This window comes from Amblyomma maculatum, chromosome 1 (assembly GCF_055883805.1).
Source record: "Amblyomma maculatum isolate TAMU_Amacu chromosome 1, ASM5588380v1, whole genome shotgun sequence".
Lineage (NCBI taxonomy): Eukaryota > Metazoa > Arthropoda > Arachnida > Ixodida > Ixodidae > Amblyomma > Amblyomma maculatum.
Window position 1 is genome coordinate 376,898,620 of NC_139344.1, and position 21,513 is coordinate 376,920,132.

General features: G+C 39.4%; 1 protein-coding gene across 1 annotated transcript in view; it reads right to left on the bottom strand.

The window, feature by feature from the left end:
• The window catches only part of LOC146208308 (uncharacterized), a 182,586-nt gene that overhangs the window by 43,587 nt on the left and 117,486 nt on the right, over positions 1-21,513 (bottom strand). The window contains exons 95-115 of the mRNA XM_084578330.1: positions 20,709-20,806; positions 20,486-20,597; positions 20,254-20,400; positions 20,030-20,143; positions 19,450-19,591; positions 19,201-19,233; positions 16,807-16,917; positions 16,486-16,569; positions 15,863-15,985; positions 14,392-14,579; positions 14,182-14,285; positions 13,186-13,285; positions 10,972-11,112; positions 10,081-10,194; positions 9,600-9,741; positions 9,400-9,459; positions 5,590-5,715; positions 3,838-4,058; positions 3,675-3,772; positions 1,693-1,801; positions 606-746 (exon numbers count right to left, since the gene is read on the bottom strand). Coding sequence (XP_084434456.1) covers positions 606-746; positions 1,693-1,801; positions 3,675-3,772; positions 3,838-4,058; positions 5,590-5,715; positions 9,400-9,459; positions 9,600-9,741; positions 10,081-10,194; positions 10,972-11,112; positions 13,186-13,285; positions 14,182-14,285; positions 14,392-14,579; positions 15,863-15,985; positions 16,486-16,569; positions 16,807-16,917; positions 19,201-19,233; positions 19,450-19,591; positions 20,030-20,143; positions 20,254-20,400; positions 20,486-20,597; positions 20,709-20,806 — 2,508 coding nt within the window. The remainder of the gene's footprint in view (positions 1-605; positions 747-1,692; positions 1,802-3,674; positions 3,773-3,837; positions 4,059-5,589; positions 5,716-9,399; positions 9,460-9,599; positions 9,742-10,080; positions 10,195-10,971; positions 11,113-13,185; positions 13,286-14,181; positions 14,286-14,391; positions 14,580-15,862; positions 15,986-16,485; positions 16,570-16,806; positions 16,918-19,200; positions 19,234-19,449; positions 19,592-20,029; positions 20,144-20,253; positions 20,401-20,485; positions 20,598-20,708; positions 20,807-21,513) is intronic.

Here is a 21,513-nt window from a genome sequence, read left to right on the forward strand (position 1 = left end):
ATGATAGTTCAGTGCGTAGCCTCATTTTGAAAGAAGGAATTTCACTTCTTGGCAGCAATGACTCAACATGAGACTTGTGAGGGACAGACAGTAACGAATGCAGCAGTGTCCAGCTTGCGTTCAGTCACACAGCTGATAGCACCTTGAGCAGAAATGCATAAGGCAAAATAAGACACCTGAATTATTGCCTCTAAATTGCTTAGAAAAAGTACTTAATCCAGCCATAATAAAATCCTTCACACTGGCACCCATTAGTGTGCCATGAAGCAGCTCTTATGATCACCAAACACTACATACGCAGTGGGTTTCTTTTATCCATATGAGAAGCACTCATTTAGTGCCCATATTGCTACATGCACAATTTGATACAACAAACTTTTGTTGTCAGCAACAGCAGCAGTGAACGAAATTAAAACATGCATCAATTTACTGCACAGGACTTTACAGGTTCAACATTAGCTTGAATTGTACTGATAAGCAAAATTACTTTCCCTCCTCTGATCCTAACGACTTCACTCTACTACTCACTGCTCTTTATTATAGCGCTCACTGTGGGGAATGGCAGCATTTTGGTACTTAAGAAATCACTCTCGTTTTGCACTCACATTGGCGTAGCCCATCCACCGTTGCTCTTTGCAAGGTACACCAATGGTCTGCGTAGCACTATTCAGGTGGTACTCAGAAACAACCATGGGCAGAGAGAGCCCAGCTGTTGTCTGGAACTCTGATTCTCGCACCAAGGCTGCCTGCAATTCAGTTAATCGAAACCATTTCGTTTCCCAAAACCGATTTCCCAAAAGTCGCAGGCTACAGCAATAAGCCAGCTATGACCTGGAGCAAGGCAATGTAAAATACACAAAGAGAAAAAAAAAATGGTTTCTTAACATGTAGCATCCTGCTGTGTGAGGTTCATATAGAGAGTAGAATCTCTCTATAGTATATGGTAAAGCTGCATCAACTGACAAAACTTTCTACTACACCAGTGTCAGGCCAGATCGTGGTCCAAGATCAATGACAGGGGCTAGTCTGCTCTATAGATTGTAAATGAATTCAAGAACTTCATTCCTTTGCACGCCTTTAATGTAATCTAGGCCTGTATGAAATTGTGAGAGGATTCCATACAGCATCAGCATGCTTGGGCAATGGCCTGACAAGCCTCTAGGCAGCAAGTTTAATTGTAGCAGTAGTACAACATTTTTGAAGCTCTGTTTAAGTAACACCAGCCTTCTTAGCAAAGCCCAAACAAACATTCAACGTGAACATGAACTAGCATTCCATGTCAGTTTAGAGTCAGTTACTACACCTAGGTAATTAAATGACAAGCTGCTTAATTTCTCTACATTTCACTGGGCATTTTATTTTAAACAAACGTGGCTCTACTATACTGCTAATTTGCTTTTAGTACAAAACCAAATTGCTGCACACATTCCTATACATTTATCCTAAAATACCAGTAAGCTATTATGAAATCAATTGCAAATGAAGCAAAGGTTTAGTTCTAACAAGTTTTTGGAGAAAACATTAATACTTCAGTAAAAACTACCAAGCTCCTCAACTCATATGCAGCAGCTACTGTCAACAGGGAAATTATTTGTAAGAATTCTTGCGAATATTCAAACAAAGGAAGGCATACAGATGATTGTGAATTTCACCCCAAAGCTAAATGGGGTACTAGTTAATCTGAAAGCTTACCAGATTGTCATAGTCCTGTTTTTGTATGGGCTTCAGGAAAGGACTTGAGAGGACGCATTTTGATGGTACAGAGTAGTCATGCTTTACGAGAATCAAAACATCACATTTCCTAAAAAGGCAACAAAAAAAAAAGACAGTCAAATTGCAAGCAATGTATTATTTGCTTTGTAATCAACCACAGCAGTTGTTAAAACATAATACATGCACTTTCGTGCACTTATCCCTTTCCCTTTTGCATTTCCATTTTGTTTCCCTTTTTCCCTTTGCAACTGCGGACTTTATAGGTGCAGATGCAATTTAAACTTAATGCTCGCGGACAACTTTCTGTGCCTATATGAATTGGAAGCTAATGAGTTGAAACACATTAGCACAGTAGAATACAGTCCCTGCAGAAACCTCCTGGAGCTTGGTCTTGAGTATTGCGGGATTACGGAATTAAATACTTTATTATTAGGTCAAGGTTTTGCAACAGTACTAGCCTTTACAACACAAGTATAACACACCGCGCATGCTTATGGCTGCGTCACCTGTTGGTAACGCCGCGAAGCATAGGCAACCTGCTTCTGTAGAGTCTGCCCACTAGCTTCAGTACTGTTTTGCAAATGCGCTTGTTTTGACATTGTATATTGAATGCACTATTGGTTAGCCATGTATTTACATTCACACAAGCCTTCAAGTATGTAAAACACATTTCTGCGTATTTGGCTGCTCATGAACTGTTAAAGGCTAAACAGAAACCGGAACCGTAAACGCGGCCAGATAGGCCTGAGCTACTTAGTGTAGTGATACTGTTAGGATAGCTCCACTCAAGTAGCCTTGGGCGCAAAGCCAAAAAATGCTGTCCCCGAGAAGTAAGGTACACATATGGGGTCATATAATCATTAACAACTTCCCTGGTTTTTCTTTGGTTTCTTTTGTTGTTGTTGAAGAATTCCTAACCTAACTTGCTTATTTTTTTCCTGTTAACTCATACTGTTGTTGTAATAAAAGCAAAGTAGTATGCAATATTGAAAACAAAAAATTTTTAACAGAAACTAATTTAAATTAGCACAACAATTTTATTACTCAATACTGCCCTTCTAAGCTGTCATCTTCTTCATTCGAAAGAACTGCTTACAGAAGTGTCATCACTGTCATCTTCGCCCTCTAAAACAATGTAAACCTAGGTGTCTGAATCATCATCTTTGGACAATCAAGACAGCGATGAAGAAAAGCTTCTTTTCCAGGATGACTGACCATCAATGCATGCATCTCCTTCACCAGGCACAATTTTTATAAACCAGGTTGTCATACAAAAAAAGCTTTCAAGCAGTACAAAAAAAAAGCAATTAAGGGCCAGTGGTGCCATCTGTCAAGCGGCACATGATTTAAGCCACAGACATGTGCTACTTGACCAAAACGCTCAAGGTGAGAAGCTATTCCATGAGGACAAGCTACAGTCATCCAAAACGGTTTAGGGATAGCTCAACAAGGATAAGATCTGCTCGTCCAAAATGGTTAAAAGATTAACAAAAGACAGTTGCCCCCAAAACAAAACGCTCAAGTATGGGATGTTATTTCAAAGCCAATCCAATTTTTGTGAGTTGCGGTTACCTTTGGGCAGGGATACAGGGTGGAAGCACGGCCCACAGAAACAGATACAAAAAACAATACAAAATTATTTTCTCATTTCACAGTGAACTTACTAAAGCAACTATTCGTTAACCACTTGGAACTACTTTTTAGAGAAAAAGTGTGCGATAACGTCTTGATCTTCACAACAAATGGTGCTCTGACGCTGGATTTATACCCTTGTCCCCTTCCTCAAGATGTTTCCCCTAATCACATAAAGTTCTTCAACCTTGTACAATCTGACACGTAGCTGCACCCACTACATTTGCGCACAAATACAGTCACTGTGCCAAGCAGTATCAGAGATAAAGAAAGAATAGGTGAGCACTCCTCCAAAGTTTCAAGATGACTGGATAGGGACATTTACTTACTTTGCAAACTTTCGCAGCTCCTGGAAATCGCTCACATACGTCAACCCAACAAACACCATGAGGCGATTCTCCGCACGAGTTAAAAAGTTCCAAATTTTCTGCATGAATGGAGAGAAACTGCCGGGAAGCACCCAGTTTTTAAATTTCTTGTCTCTTTCCTTACCTTGTATAGACTGTAAGCTTGGGTCAAAGGGACATCAGGAAAGAAGAAAGCCAGTCCAGCCAACTTGGCCCCTTTCACCCTGTCATAGAGTCGCTGGAGGTACTCTTCAAGTTGCAGCTTCTTATAGTGAATCAGATACTTTATGAAATCAGGTGCTGGAGCCAGCAACAATCCTTTCACTTGATCTCTGTCCAAAGCCGCAAGTTGATCGTAACCCAGATCTACATTAATAAAAGCCCCATTAGACCAGTCAGGGATCAAATAGAAATGACAATGCTCAAGGGGAAATCACACACACCACACAGGAGTACTCGAATCAGGCAATTCACACATCAAAGAAATTGCAATATCTATGAATTTTTTTTTTTTATCGTCATGCAACTGACCACAAAATTAGGGCCACAAAAAAAGCTGCTGCATGTATGCGGTTGTATGGCATACAGTATTTAATGGAGTAAGTTGTTCGGCTAGCTGGTATTCTCCATTCTCAAGACTGAGTTTAAATAAAGACATTTTTTTGCCTGTAACTGCAGAATATTTGTGCTAACCTCTTATAATGCCTCTTTGCGATAAACATTATTATTATTATTACTATCCGCACTGTAGTATGTTACTTATTGCTACCTGATTGCCTAACCTAAATTGGCAGCTTTGTATTGTGCACACTGAGAGCAGACACTAGTCAGTTTTCTTGTGGACAAATGTCTCCTTATTACCGAGATGGAATGCATGATAACTTGCTTTGTTTAACCATGCCTGCACCTGTACATTTGCATCCATGTCATAGAGAACCGCAAAAGATGTATATATATACAAATGTCTTCAAGCTGTTTTGCATGAGTTACAACAAACCACACAGATAGACTTTATGATACTGTGAAAAATTGTGTGTGTGAAGTCGTGCAACTCCAGTGAGAAAATGTTCAGATGCTGTCAACAATTAGTTATTATACTCTACGTTTCTTGAATATCTTAACTAAGCAGAAGTATCACAACTGGTGATTAGTACCAACAATGCCGTTCACTAAGGGATGTCTTTTGTGCATTTTTAATGATACACAGTATATATGTGATTGACGCTTCTTGGCGTGGACTGCGTACATTATAGTAAAAGCTAATTATTTTACTCCCATCAAGAAGAAAATTTGAATGTGGTTTTGGAGTGTGACTGTTCTTTTAGTTTTACTCAGGAATAGAACCATGCACATTTCCTTCACTTGTTTAATTCGTGTGTTTACTTCATTTTTTGAGTAGGATGAAGATGAAGTAAGAGTAAGATAAAGTGCCACAAGCGTTTAGTGTCCACTTCGCCAGCTTAAGTGCAGTAATGGCACTGGCTGCTTCCTAAATGAATAGTAGAAAGCAGGCCCAGCCGTCTGCTAGCCTTGGCGTCACCAACAAGCTACGGTCGGCTGTCTGCCGCCGAAATCAACCGGCGCCAACATCCCGAGTGATTTGAAAAACGAAAAACTGCTGAAACGAGCGCCGAAGTGCAGCACCATAAGAACCTGTTCACGTAGTGTGTGTGAATCGAACGGACCTAAAATATTACTGTGATGCAAATGGTTTTCGGCAGAACTTTGGGGCCATTAGGTAATTCAAACATTCGGATATTTTGAACATATTTTTATGGCTTCCTCGGAGGCAGAATTGATCGCATATTACTGTATACTCAAAATTCCAGAATATAAAAATATTTGGTGCATGCGACCTTTTCAACAAACAAGTAAAAACAAAACAAAGCAGCCTTACCAAGGTGGACTTGTGGTTCTTTGGTGTTGTCCTTCAATGTAATGCTCATGTAAACAATGTAGTCGCATACTTGGATCAGTAAGTCTGGAAACCTTATCTCCTTTGAATATACACAAATGAGGGAGCCTAGACGTAAAAAGATAGAAGGAATTTATTTCCCAGAATCAATTTCCAGTGATAACAAAACATTTTTCCAGCAAACTGAGCTAAAATATACACAAGTATTCAGTGTTCTAGCCATAGCATGCCATATTTTCAGAAATGTAATGCAAGCAGAAAGTTTAGGGCAATTAAGAAGTTAATAAAAGCTTTAGCAATGAATTGAAAGGCGTTACATTGGCCCACATTAATTCCACTACTGTTGCTGCCATAGGGCTGCTGCTACTTAAAACTTAATTCTGCCTTTCACTTGCCATTTCTTCCTTTCCGAATCCTTTCTTAAATATCTTTCCATTATTTTCTTAACACTCTGTACCACCAGCGATGGTCCATGTCTCCCTTCTGTGTTTCATATTCATAGCTGCTCTCTTTTTTGCCTATGTGTACCATGCACTGGTCTTCATTATTCATGAGCCTGGTGACAGAGGTAACTGTAGCCATCTTGAATGGCACCAAAAAAATAAATCATTTTCTCATCACAAATTTATTTAGATAAAAAACGGGAAAGGTTTTCGCTGTACAGTAAAATCTCTCTGATCCATTAAGAACAAATGCGAGAAGAAACGTGATATTTTAAATTTATTTATTTATTTATTTTACAATACTGTTAGCCTTTCTCAGGCTCTGACAGAAGTGGAAAAAAAGTATAAACAGCAGGCATAGTGTTCCAAGGCAGCAGGGAAAGCATACAGAGTACACCGTGAATAACACATCAAGGTTGCGGATATTTAAAAGCTAAGTTAAGACTCGTGAACAAAGACAACTCTATGACAATGACATTTCTTGAAAAAAAGATTCAACGCTGGCAGAAAAAGCATCAAGTGACACATTATTCATAAACTGGTGGGGCAGGTTGTTCCATGTTTCTATGGAACGGGGAAAAAATGAGAATTTGAATAAGTCACATTTAGCAGAAAACGGTCTTATACACATGTCATGGCTAATTCTTTTAGAGCGATGATAAGGCGGCTTTAGGTACAAATCTTTATATAAGTTGATGCAATTGTTATATAGAAGGAAAAGAAAGTCTGTCTCCGGCATTCCAACGTCGAAATGCCCACGCTTTCACGCAGAAGTGTCACACTTTCGTAACGTGAGTAACGGTTATATATAAACCGGAGTACTAGGTTTTGAATTCTTTCCAGTTTTTTGTTCAGATAAGATTGATGAGGATTCCAAACTATTGCACTGTACTCAAGAATGGGTCGTACTAATGTCTTATATGATAGTTTTACATGTGTGGGTGCAGCTGATAATTTCCGTCGTATGAATCCAAGTTGTCGGCTTTTGTGCATATGTTATCGATATGAGATTCCCAACTCAATTTTTCCGTGATTGTTACTCCCAGGTACTTAACTTCTTTACTGCGTGTCACAGCAGATCCTGATAACAAATAAGTAAATGGGAGTCTTCTTCCTAGTTATTGTAACAGATGATGTTTTGCTGAAATTTATTCTCGTACCCCAAGTGTCACACCAAGAGGCAATGTTATTCAGTGTTAAGTTTAGATTATTTTGGTCATCTTGTGTCATCAATGTGTCTGATTTAGCATTTTTTATTTCGACATATTACGAACGGCCTGAGAGGTAAGTGACGATCCACGAAATTATTTTTGAACTAATACCAAATAGACTGAGCTTCTCATATAACTTACAATGTGGAACAGAGTCAAACGCCTTTGCAAAATCAATAAACACTGAATCTACCTGCAGACCAGAGTTAATGGCAGCCGCAAAGTCATGTGTAATCTCAAGTAGTTGAGTAACGGTTGATAAACCCTTCCTGAAACCGTGCTGGTTTGCATACAGAAGTTTGTTGTTTTCCAGGTAGGTTATGAGTGCTTTGTTAATTACATGCTCCATAATTTGCAGCAACAGCTAGTGAGTGATATGGGTCTGTATGTGTTTACGCAAAGTCTGTTTCCAGTTTTTTTGAAAATCGGGACTACCTTTGCGCAGAGCCAGTCAATGGGTACGGACGCTGTTTCTATAGATAAGGAGAAGATTTTGTGAAGAAGTGGAGACAGTTGTTGCACATATCGTTTTAGAAAAGCGTTAGGTAAGCAGTCGGGCCCAGGCGATTTCTTTTCGTCAAGCTGTAACAACAAATTAAGAATGCCACATTCTGTTACAACAATGTCAGGCATACTCGATTGGTATTCCACTTGACTGAATTCTGGGGCAGGGGCACGAGTGAACACAGACTGAAAATATTGATTAAAGGCGTTTGCGATACTGTATGCGTCGTATGTAACAGCTCCGTCTATTTCCATTTGATCGATTGATCTTCTCGGCTTTGCCACGTAACGCCAGAACTTTTTTGGCTCATGTGTTATAAAATTGGTCAACGTATTCGTGAAAAAGTTGTTCCTTGCCGTAGAAATTTCAGCTCTAAGTGTTTGAGAAAGCTCACTTAAAATAGCCAAATTGGTTTTATTTTTACGCATTCTTTGTATCTTTCTTTTGAGGTGAATAATGCTGCGTGTAATCCAAGGTGTCTTTCTATTTACTCGCTTTCTTATAGTTGTGATGAATTTTTCTTCACAATGTGCCACTATTCGTTTTAGCTGCAACCATAAGTCATTCACATTTTCAGATTTCGAGTGCAAGGTACCGTCTAGCATTACTTCAATGTAATCTATAATGCTGACATCATCAGCCCTGTGATAGTCCTTAACAGATATGCGGGATACACGGGAGCTTTGGTCGGGGCTGGGGCTTAAGTTATCAAAAGTGAGTAGTACCATTTTATGATCCGAGATTCCATTCTCGATACTGATATTGGGGCTAAGTGTTTGGGAAAACGTATGATCCAAACAACCCAATTCAGATGCAGGGGTCCCATTTTCTACACTCGCTTAATCCATGTGTTTACTATGCTTAACTCTTGTATCCCTTTAATAAATTCATGTAAGTGCTAAACATAATTTTTGTTTGGCTGTTCACAATACTGAGCAAAGTTTGTGCACAATGTAGTCTATGCTGAAATTCTAGTGTTGAAGGCTGGATCGTGGTCCAAGATCAATGACTGGAGCTAGTCTGCTGTAGATGTTGTAAATGAATTCCCCACTGAGGACAATGCAAATACGAACTGGCTTCTGCGAGAGCTAAAAATAGAGCAGTGCATACTTTATGACTGCAAATCCACAGTTGTATGCAGTGAAAGTCTCAATTCTATACCGCAAAGAAGCCACCACGTTTCTCCTCATGTTTCCATGGGAACAGACACCTCATATGTTAGTTTTTCATGTTGCGAGTGCTAGTTAGCACATGTCCGGTTGATCGCAAAATGTATTACACAACCGCAACCTGTCAAAATTTCAAACATACTAACCAGGAAATCGTGTCATTCATAATATAATCAGGAGAAAAACTCTATAGGAGATGTTTCACTGGCCGCGATTTTGAGCATATAAAATGAGAAATTGTATTAGCCGGGAACATATCAACGAGATTCTACTATATTTGTGCAAATATGACCCTACTGTAAATACTAGCACAAGTTGAAACTGTGTTCTCATTGCAAATGTGGCTCAAGGCAGAAAACACTTTTTGTATGCATTTTACTACTACCTAATGGTTGATAGAGAAGAGGACTATGACAGTTGCACAACAGTGCGTTATGATATGTTAAAAAGCCTTGCTAACTAACCTGGAGGGCTTGTGCTCTTCCGTCTCATTCGAGGTCCCACCGTTGTTTTTGGGATGCTCACTAGGAGGAAAAAACAAGATGATAAAAACACAAGAAACGCTCACTTCGAAGCTTCACAACTTTCACAACACGAACAAAGCCATATGAAGACTGAGACGTAAGCTAATGAGCTAGATAGCGAGAAAACTACTTGTACAGACCATGCCTCTTTGTAATGAGCTGTGAAATGGTAGCCAGCCTTGATGCCGGCTCTCTATTTTCGCAGCTCCCAACAAAGTCTTCGGCGTCCACGTAAAAAGCCGCCACAGAGATGTTCGGATTTGTTATTGACACAGTCGAGATCTAGAAAAATGTAGGCACCTTTGTTACTGCCCTGCTAAGAACAGGAAAGCAATGCACCAAAACTGTTTCTTTCCTTCGTGGCAAAGACAAGAAAAAGTGAGATATGTGAAAGCCACCGATTTAATGCAAGGACTCGAATTCCTTGCAAGCAGTAAAACATGGTGCTTCAAACATTGATTCAGCAATTTGGAAGATGTGGTAAAAAAATAATGAAGACAGCATAGAATAATTAGACAGCAATGCATCGACTAAAGTGCAGGAGATTGCAATTGCTAGCAATTATAAACAAAAACCAAATTTTTGACCGAACGCACGTTTAAGTGAAAGTCCGATACTTACTCGGTCTGCTACGGTCATCTCATCCTCAAAGACCATAAGCTGAGTGGAGCTACGAAACTTTGTAGGATCATAAAGGTGCCGTTCTTCGTTTTCAAATCCATAACTGAAACAAGTCTTGATTGAAAGAAAAGACAAAGATTAGGCTTAGACAGATGGAGCAAAAAGTTTCAAGATATGACAGGAAAATCATACAAGCGTATTCTAGAAAGTGCTGGAAAATATGCTAAAAAACAATTGAGGGAAGAATTCGTAAGTACTGTAAAAGGCACATCTTGAAGCTTGGGGCACATTTCCAATCTTAAGTCTGTACTGACCCGATTTCAAATACCTCTACATACTCGCGTAAGAACCACACTTCCTCCTGCAGTATCAATGGGGTGCAACCCTTATACACTGTTTTCATGTTCATTTTTTCAACAGCAGCAAAGCCCCGATTACACGCTCCCCTTTATGCTGTGACATGCATTTTTATGAAACATTAGCACAATGCGAATCAATGCTTCAAACCAACAGTTCAGAGCAGTGCTCCATATATGCGAACCACAATTTTCAGTTTAAGTGGGCTTTGGCTGCCACAGCAAACTAGCCACCCAAATTTAGCTAAAGTAGTGGTATTTTCGCAGCTCCCAACAAAGTCTTCGGCGTCCACGTAAAAAGCCGCCACAGAGATGTTCGGATTTGTTATTGACACAGTCGAGATCTAGAAGAATGTAGGCACCTTTGTTACTGCCCTGCTAAGAACAGGAAAGCAATGCACCAAAACTGTTTCTTTCCTTGGGTCTACAAAGGCTTAGTCAAACTGAATTCTTTCAAACTGAAATTCAAACTGAATTTCACGGTACATTTTTCTTTTTTTTTTGTGTGTGTGCAGAATGAAGAAAATGCACAAACCACTGCGTAGCCGTGCCACTCTTCTTTACTACAGGAATTTCCAGGCTTGCCATTGTTCTTAGAGATGTCATAGGTAACCACAGGAAGAAATATTGATATAGCCAGCATTGCGGGAGCATTTCTGCTCATTAATTGCTCGTCCTGAAAAACGAAGCATCAATTAAAGTAGCTTACCCTTCGGCACTTAAGTATGCTGCACATATTTGCAAGATTCACACTTTAATGAGACATCAGGAACATGTAGAAGCTTGAAAAGCACCTACTAGTAATGCTAAAAAGTCTACATAACCATGAAAAAATAGTTTACTTTGCTAGCTTTCAATCTTCTGATAAACTTGATTTTATACTGAAGCTATTCTTCAAGCCAGACTTGGCACAACTATTATAAAGTCCCTTTCAATGAGTTTTCTATGAACTCTCTAAAAGCAAATCAAAAAGCTTCATCATATAGTAACAGCACGATACCATGTTACCTATGCCAACGTTTGCCTGCAAATGCCTCTTCAAAAGACATATTTCCATGTACAGCTTTGATCAAAAGTTTACAGCCCAGGGGATCTACTTCTGAGCGATACTATGTGGCTCGTAATGCATTCCCATGTTTCCATACTTGCTGAAGGCAAGCAGATTTTTCGTCCTACCCTCTCCAATGGCTAGGACTTCCACGATTATTACAGAAGTCATATTATACGGCTTAAAAGCAAACCCTCTGGGCTGTAAACTTTTGATAAAGGCTGTACATTCAGTTGCTAGCAGAAAAACTAAAAAAGATACGCACACAAGATGTGATTAGGGGGGAATTATTGCCAACAAAGAGATAATTTCTTTTTCGCTGCAGGTTTCTCCAACAGTAGCTAAACTGCAGCTATTTGGTAAAGCAAGTTATGAGCCTGCATCAATTTCTACCTCTTAGAAGCATTTATTTTTATTATTTTTATTTTTATTTAGAAGTCATACATTTCTGGTGCATTACACTCATATTTTTTTTGTTACTGCTGTGCTAAAAAAAAATATAAAACTATAACAGTACAAGAAACAAATTTTGGTTCTCAATTCTGCACAAAGGCAACAAGCTATTCTGCCATAACAGCCTTCAGTCTTAAAGGAGAACATTCAGTAATTACTCTGTACATAAAGCCAAACAATAAAAGCAGGTTTCCTAGAGGCCTGTGAAAATTCCAAATTGAACAAGAAATCAGATGCTCGATGGTAAATAAATAAATCATCATGCATGGTAAAAAGCTAGACTATAAAAGCCATCAGAAAATTATGCCCCGTATTAATTTCTTAAAATATGCAGGAGCAGAAGTGTTTGCTGTTTACTCTAAATAATTAACCCTCCTCTCCCCCCCCCCCCTGCAACAACCCCCATATTACTCTGCTCAAGGCACTAATTATCATTTCTATTCAAAATATATTTTTCAGCAAAGGTAGCCAATACAGGCCTCAAACTCAAGATAGGCAATTCATCGGTTCCCCCGAAAAACACCAGTGGTCAACTTCCATATGAAAATGCAAAATTTCTTAACACGTGTCAAAAGGTTCGATACTAATATTAAAATGCCAGGATTTACAAAAACCAATACCGTGGATAACTTCTGACAAAATAAATCAGCAAGATGATGATAAAAGACATTGCAATATCTTTTATAGCTCGCACAAGAAAGCATCCTATTTAAAAGGTGATGAGCTCAAAAGTGTCCTTAAATGAAGAAATCGGTGATAGCTTGAGCTTACAATGGGAAAGAGTTAAGAGTTCACAATACACTCATCTTTGTAGTACACTAGATAAACGGTACGAGGGGTTCAATGCCCCAAAGCGACTCTGGCTACAAGAGGTGCCATAGTGGAAACCTAGAGTGCAGTTTAGATTACCCGGGGATCTTTACTGTTCACTGGCATTGTGCAATGCACACATCACCTGTACATCTTGTTGTTCATCGAAATTCGACCACTGCCACAGAGTTTGAACCCAGGAACTTTGAGCCTGGCTCAGTAGCCAAGTATGCAACTTTGCATGAAACATCTGGTGGTTTAAGGTTTTAAAGTTTAAGGTGGTTTAAAGCTCGCATGCAGGGTAGTACAAATATACTAACAAGCCCCGTTTGTTTTTAAGGCATTTACTGCTTCCTGTCGATCTTTAAAATCTCTTAACACTGTTAGTACTATGGTTTAATGCAAACATTTGCTCACTAAAACGTCTCAACTGCTTACCAGCAACATGGGATCATCATATTTGAAGTATGGGGTGTCTGTCAAGCACTTCGCTGGTCTTTCAAGGCGATCAGGGAGGACAACAATGTAGTCAGAGTACCTGTGACAAGGAACCAGAGGCATGGTTTGAATATCGGTTAGTCTTATTCAACTATAAACTGCACACTACACATATTGTCTGAAGCCAAATGCTTCCCATGCCTTATCTGCAGAACGTGCTTATTGACACAATACAGTAAAAGGCATTATTATTTAAATATTAAAAATGCACTGGTCAGCATACATTTTTTTTAGCAATGTCTTATGCAATGTAACTCTTTGCTGTGGTTGTTACATGCTGTAAGAAACACATAATTATTCAGCTTTGTGAAGAATCTTTACAAGTTTGCTTAAAAGAAAACACGTGACAAGAAACAGGTCTTGAGGAAGTAAATAGCTTGTTGCCATTATGTTAACTACTGCACTATAAACTGACAGGAATATAATGCAGTATGGCATATGTTGCAATGCAAACAAAGCGTAAAATATAAACAAACTGCCTCTGTGCAGACAAAAACTGATGACAATCAGGCGTGATGCATGTGTGGTTCCAGTTAGTTATAAGGTTAACTGCTTGAATTTATAAAATAAAATGCTACACATCCTATCGCCACTTCATTTTTACCATCGCTCCCAAATAAAATGAACTCACAGGCCACGCTCAAGTATAACTTTGTCCAAACTCAGGTGTCTTGAGGAAGTAAATAGCTTGTTGCCATTATGTTAACTACTGCGCTATGAACTGACAGGATTATAATGTGGTACGACATATGTTGTGATGCAAACAAAACGTAAAATATAAACAAACTGCCTCCGTGCAGACAAAAGGCAATCAGGCGTGATGCATGTGTGGTTCCAGTTAGTTATAAGGTTAACTGCTTGAATTTATAAAATAAAATTCTACACATCCTATTGCCACTTCATTTTTACCGTCGCTCCCAAATCAAATGAACTCACAGGCCAAGCTCAAGTATAACTTTGTCCAAAATTGCTCGCTCGGCGCCAACCACCAGGGTGTATTGCTTCTGCTGTTTGCTTTTGCGAAATATTTGCCAAATGTCCTGCGAGAAAAAAACATACTTGTCGTTAGCGCCAGATAAATATGGTAGAGAATATCTGGAGGGTGCTGGAGGAGGGTGAGGAGGAGGAGATATGCATCACATTTACCTTTACGGTCTTCAGCATGACATCCAAATCTGTGTTGGGGCCCGAAAACAGTGCATAGCCATCCATCTTCATGCTCACCAGTGCCCTCAGCACTAATTCGTTGAAACCATGCTTAAAAGCAAGAATGTCATCAGCCATGCCCTTTGAAAGAAGTACTTTGGTGTCATTGAACTGATGTAGTTCGTCACCTGTTGGAAACAATGTTTTTGCTCCCTGTTACCACTAAAATGATAAACAAAAATATCAGCAAAAAAAGGAGTACCGTCATGCCACATTAATAAGACACGAAAAAGGACAATACGGATTATGGACAGCTTTTCTGGGGACCAAACCTTTTCAATATATTGACACTTTGTTACTACAAAAACTCACTATCTGGACAATGAGGAAATGAACAGAGCCCATTGGGGCCTATGTATTTTTGTCACATTATTATGGACAGTGATGACAGAAAAATCTTCACTGACCTACACATGTTTTATTATTTCCTGCACTTTGAGTGCAGGTTAAATATTAGTGATTGCAATTAAATGCAATTAAATATTAGTGATTTCAGTAGTAGCCCTTTCTTATGAAGTTTCGAGCTTCACACTACAAAATTTCTGAGCCAATACACCTCACCATCTTCCATGCTAGATGAATGGCTGTGAAGAAAACTTTCTACAGCTGATGCAAAGTAGAGGACTAAATTAGTCATGTTCAACCAACAGAGGGTGGGCGTAATGTATGTGAATAGTTGTTGTTGAAGTTAACTCGTTTATTCATAATACAGCACCTAGTTACTATTATAGACCACTACATACATCATGTTGCACCAAAGAATGGTGTTTGGGGTAATGTATGCTTGCAGATATTCAAATATTGTTTAATGTCAACTTCATTGGCAAGCACTGTTAAAAAAAAAATTTAATCACAGTGTAGATTTAGATATTTTTCTTGCATTACTTCATTATTTATTAACTAAAACTAGAATGTAATTACATTCTTTTAATTTGATTTTTAAGGAGCTATATTTATGGAACTGAAGGCAGCCAACATCAAACATAAATCTCACTTTTTAGAATATCATAATCACTAGTATGGATCGAAATGTTGTGCGTCAAAAATACACATCTCAAAGCTCGGTGAGTTGCATTTCATGTATTGCAAATTTATATACTTCGTGCAATGCTGGCAGTTAGTACAAAAATTTAAAAAGGAGTCCCACCTCTAAGGCTAACTGGCTTCAATTTTACAACCTAATGCTGCCTCTTAAAATCAAAATTAAAAATGTAGTTAGGTAATTTTAGTTATTCATCTAATTATTGTTTTATAATGCCTATAACATCTACCTTGCCATAATCCACCTAAAGCAGCTGAATTGGTGCATCTTTCACAGGTTTTGTAGTTAGAAATAAATATATATGTCACAAATATAGAAAGAAGGAAGCAGTCGCAATCAAGTGTAGTTTAGACATGAAGAAGTACTCACGGTTAGGGCTGTGAGCTGCATCCCAGAACATTTCCTGTGGACGTGTTACAACAATATGCGTGCAAAGACTCAACAGAAGCTTGTTGCTGGGCGCTGGCTCTGCGGAAACACACAAAACAGCTCCTGGAAAAGGGAGAAACAACAACATGTGCAAAACCTTTTTTTCTTCTGATCCCTATGCTCGCACGTGCAGCTTCAAAGCACACTGAACATTCACAAGGGCAGAAGTGAGGAATACTCACTGCAACTTCACATGGTGGCATGCCCAATTACTCCCTCATGTTTAAGCATGGCTTAAGCATTGCTCTCTTAAAGCATGGCTTAAGCATTGCTTTCTTAAAGCATGGCTTTAAGGAAACCAGAAGTTACAAATAACCTGCTTTATCATGCACTGAATGATGTTGTGGCTAGCAGACAATTAACTTCCTATTCACAAGACTGTTTTCATACAACAGAAACAAACAAGGTGAATCACTCCTGGTATTTAACGTCAATGTTACGTTTTCCCTGCTGTAATTTTGTCCAAATCTAGATATCCGACATCTCTGAAAGGGCATCTATTTTTATACAGGCTCCTTACACGCTGATACACTCACAGTGTCACTAGAAAAAAAAAAGCTTACTTTTCTTCAGACTGTGCAAAGGTATACGAGTAGATGTCACAGAGATTGCTGATGAGCTGCGCTCAGCAGTTACACTGTGATGGCCTGAAAGAGTTACGAAAAAATGCAAGTACAGCGTGTAAAAGTTCAGTGTTCACGACACTTTCTTCCAACAATCTACTACCAATGCAAGGCTGGCTGACAAGTTCTCAGATCAACTCAAAGACCTTGCAGTGATCCCTGTCATGCCCAACATTCCTTCCAACACTAGAGAACACAAAAGGAACACACAGATTCGTGAACACAGCGACATATCCATGCAAGGACGTTAAAAAAACTCACGTTTTGGTTGGGAGGCGAGGGTGAAGGCCTCTGATGACTGCTCAGGCTTGTGGTCTTTACTTGGTTCGGTTGTAGCAGTTGTAATTATGGGTGGCTGGCTGGTCTGTGGAACTGAAGGCAAGTTAGCTTATTTAGTGACCCCGAGAAGCAAGCGATGACAACATGTGAACATGTGTGCTCATCGACTATATTTAGACCCTAACGTAGTGTTTTAGAATCATACTCAGGCATGCAAGATTCAACTATACCCAAAGCTGCTCATGAGCTACGAGGGAAGCCGTAGTGAATGGCTCCAGATTAATTTTGACTGCTTGTGGCTCTTCATTGTGCATTGATATTGCAGCTACCACAGTTGAGCTTCAGCTCGCGACTTCAGGTTCAGCAGACAATTGCCACAGCCGAGTTATATATGATCCAGGGGGTCTAGATCACATTTAGTTAACCAGCATCGACACATGCTCAGTTTTGCAAATTATTACACAGAAATGTAATAAACTTGAAGACTAAGATGCTTATCACAACGCCAAAAAGCAAACATCTCAAATATTTCTAAACTTTTTAGAAAATAAAATAAAAATCCTTTGTAAGAAACAAACAGTCATCCACAAGCCACTGCAAATGGCAGTGCTTTTCAAAGTGCTTCTAATTAACCAGCAAATAAACTTTAATAATTACAATATGATGAAACAAGGTATACAACAGTGTACAGTTTTGATTAAGCATTGTAGGCACTGCTGCAGAGTATCAGACAGGCTATGCTGCATTTGCACTGAACTTTCTGCATATCGCGTGTGCTCTGTTTTGGTTTTATAACCGAAAAAGCACGCAAGTTCTTCTCCGGTGAAAAAAAAAAGCACCATATTATCTCACCCTGAAGGGCTTTAAAGAACACCTTTTAAAGTCGCTATACATTCTGATGCATATATAGTTTCGATCTCTCAATGGCACAGTATTCCAGCAGCAGACTTATCTTCTTGCTCAATAGACAGCATTTCAAAAGCAGATTTTGGCCTCAAGGGACCTCTAAACACAAACTAAAGGGTAATGCAAAGAAAGTAAATGATTTAGGTTTTGCTAGTGGCTTTCTCCCAGTGGTACAGTACCACAGCTTTTAATGTCACCACAGAGCTCATGTCACAGCATCTTCCGCACCTGTTTCAAATCAAAATAATCGTCGAATGAAACCTAAAAGGTAACATGAACCTAGGAAAGATGGTAAATTGTTTGTATGTTATGAATTGTGCAGCAAAAAATATGTGATCAAATGGATTCAAACTGCTCTCTTTAAAGTTCAAAAATGCTGTGCTAATCCACTGTACCACGGGGACAATGACGGGTTTTAATTCCGTACTTAAAACTTTTTTTTTATGCAAAAACATTAGTTACCTCACGAGTGGCATGTACACGAGTTGTCACCACAGCATATCCTCATGGAAAAGGAATTTTAAAAAAATAAGCGAATCGCCTCCTACCAGGAATTGAACGACCATCCTTCCGTTCTCTATGCAAGCATGCAAACTGCAAATCAACGCAGACTTCCTCAGAGCCAGTACATAATTCTCTTTGTCTAACGTAAGAACACCGGAGGGTGCTGATGACAGCACCAGCAATAAAAACAAAATAAATAAGAAAGAGAAAACTGATAAAGACAAGTAAATTAGTGGACGTCAGAAAAGCAATGAAAACTCAAAATGAGATCATAATGAATAACCCGCCAGGGTGGCGCAGTGGTTACGGCGCTCGACTACTGTTCCCAAGGACGCGGGATCGAATCTCGGCCTCAGAGGCAGCTTTTCGGCAGAGGCAAAAGGCAAGGCGCCTGTGTGCTGTGTGATGTCAGTGCACGTTAAAGAACCCCCGGTGGTGGAAATTTTCGGAGTCCTCCACTACAGCGTCTCTCATAGCCTGAGTTGCTTCGGGACGCTAAACCCCACAAACCAAACCAAACCAAACCATAATAAAACTAGGCACGGAACTCTCAATGCTTTTGCGTTCCCACACGTAAGAAGATTGAACTGCAACCTAGCATTTTATTTTATGCATATCCTATTTGCAGTGAGACTTCGGCGCTTAACCGTAAGCAGAGGGATAGTACTACTGACGGTGGCTCATGTAGCTTTGACCACCGTAAGGTTGCACATAATTGTAGTTTGATTTAGCTATTTAACCAGCTAACTGCCACCATTTTTAGTAATACTGACACTGCCACAGTTGAGAGTTTGAGCCCTTCACTTCAAGGAATTTATGAAGTGCTCACTAAAATGGCTGGTATGGTATTTCATTAACCACATTCTGTACATTCTTTTAAACTTGGTACAAAACATCTAAACAGGCTTGTCGAAGTCTTATTTAAGCAAGCAGGCTAAAGATTAGAATTGCTCAGCATGCTCATACCTGATGGCATACCCTCGGTGCTTGTAGAGCATTCTGAAAAAAGGAGACATCAGAAAGATTACCTTCACACCTGAAATGTCAATAAGAAAGCAAATTGTACTATCCTTCAATGCAGAAGCTGATGCTGGTTAGTACTGATCTTACTGGATTGTCTTATTAAAGCCATTATTGTAGCCAATACTGCATTCCATAGGGTTACGTACCCAAGGCAGCATGAGCGGCTGTTATAAAGAAATGTGCATGACTCACCGGTAGAAGGGGAGAGGAGCCTGGAGATTGCCATAAGACGTGAAGCTTTCTCACGTGCCGTGCACGCACTGCACGAGTCTTCCGCATCGACGCGGAAGGCAGCTATGCAGGGTGCTGGATTTCCTTGAAGATAACGAAGAACCTGCACGTAATTGCAACTTTAGTTTTGGCAGGCATCTCTCGTGGACGCGAGTAATAGAAAGGTCACCGTTGTAAGTGCATGCACTGAAGGCATTGCATCCAAGGCTGCAAGCGTAACATCATGCAAGGAAGGTCAAAACAACTACAAATTGTAGCGATTATAAATGCACAGTTAATTAACTCAACAAATACATTCTGCCAAGTCAGCATTACCTTAGATTTCAGACCTCCGTAGCTAGCTACATGTAGAGCCATTAACACCCCGCCAATGCAACTCACCTTCATTGCTGTGTTTTGCTACATCTGTAAACAATTGACGCCCTTACCATGATAGAAACAAGTTATCTTTAAGATGTCAGGAAACCAACTTTATGTAGTTGGTAGCAGCAACATTTTGGCTGTCCATGTATATAAGTAAAGAAGCGGCCAAAAACTTCACCTTGATTGAAACCGTTTCTTCGTCTTCAAAAGTCAAGAAACTGGTCCCATCTAGTCGGTACGCAGCAATATTTTGGCTGCCTCTTTGTGTATGAATCCTCACATTCGGGCAAGTCTGCCAAAATGACAAAGAAAGAAACAAAATTAACATTTATAATCAGCATATCATGCGAATGAGCTACAGGTGTAACATCCAGGAGCATGAAATCAACAAAGTGCTCACACCTTGGCATAATTTTCCCACCGTTCAGATCTGCACTTGCTGCCTGGCTCTTTGCCACCAGCCTCTATGTCGAACTGACGCACAGCCAGATTGATTGACATACAGGGTGCCAGTGTCCGCTTCTGTTTTGCCTTTTCAAACAATTTTTCCTGCAGAAGAAAAATATTAGGGCTCAGATTTCCCTTCAAGCTATGTGACAGCTTTACAAGGCAGAGAGAGGCTTTCAATTCTCACCGAAATTTGAAACAGCTTCTCCGTGAAAGAGCTCTCAGATGGGTATTCAACTATGCAGTCCACCGAAGACGGCTCGTACGAGTGGGCCAATAGCACCAAGATATCAGAAACTCTGCACGACAAAAAAAGAAAAAAAAGCCCTCTTGCACCTTTTTTCTTTTTTTTTTTCAAAGTGATGCGATGCAAAGTACACTTGATAATGAATAATTTCCAAGGAACATACTCTATGAAGCTTCCAACGTCCGCAGCAATTCCAACATGAACAGCAAGCATCAGGAGGTGTGGAGGGCGACTGTGCTCTCTGAACTGCTTGATCACAGCCTGCCAAAGTGAAGAGAGGTGAGCCACACGCATTATACTCTATACAATTTTAGGAAAAACTGGAAATTTTGTCTATTGTAGCTGTACTGTAGCAGATTCTGCAGCTCATATAGTCACAACACAAGAGCATGCTGAATGTGCTCATATGAAAGTAAGCTGTTAGTAATAATGCCGTTAATCCAGATGTTACATAATTAAACAAAACCATGGCAGCATACACACTTTAACATCGTCGTTGAACAGCCTGCGTATGCCCAATGCTACCACAAATTGCATCGGCATTCCAGCAATAACCAAAAAGTGCTAATACTTGGAGAAAGCAAACGACCTGGTTATGTTCTTTTTCTTTTAAAAAAGAAATGCAAAGCCTTTTTACATTCTAAAACGAACCATAACACCATACTATATTACAGTAGACTCCTTTGAAGAAAACTTTGTTCATTTTTTGAGAAGTTTGTATTAATTTAGCTAATTACCCATAAAAAAAGATAAGTGAGCATGCTAGGTGAGCCCATATATGTTACATGAAAACAATAAAAAAAGAGGGTCGTTGCAAGTATAACAATAAAATATTCATTGCACAATGCAGAAACTGAGCTGAAAACTGACAGGATGAAACAACCTCTTGTTATCCTACTTGAAAATAACATTGCCTTAGTTTCTCCTCTTTTTTTTTTCTCGCTGTATTCATAGAATCTCTGTTGTCT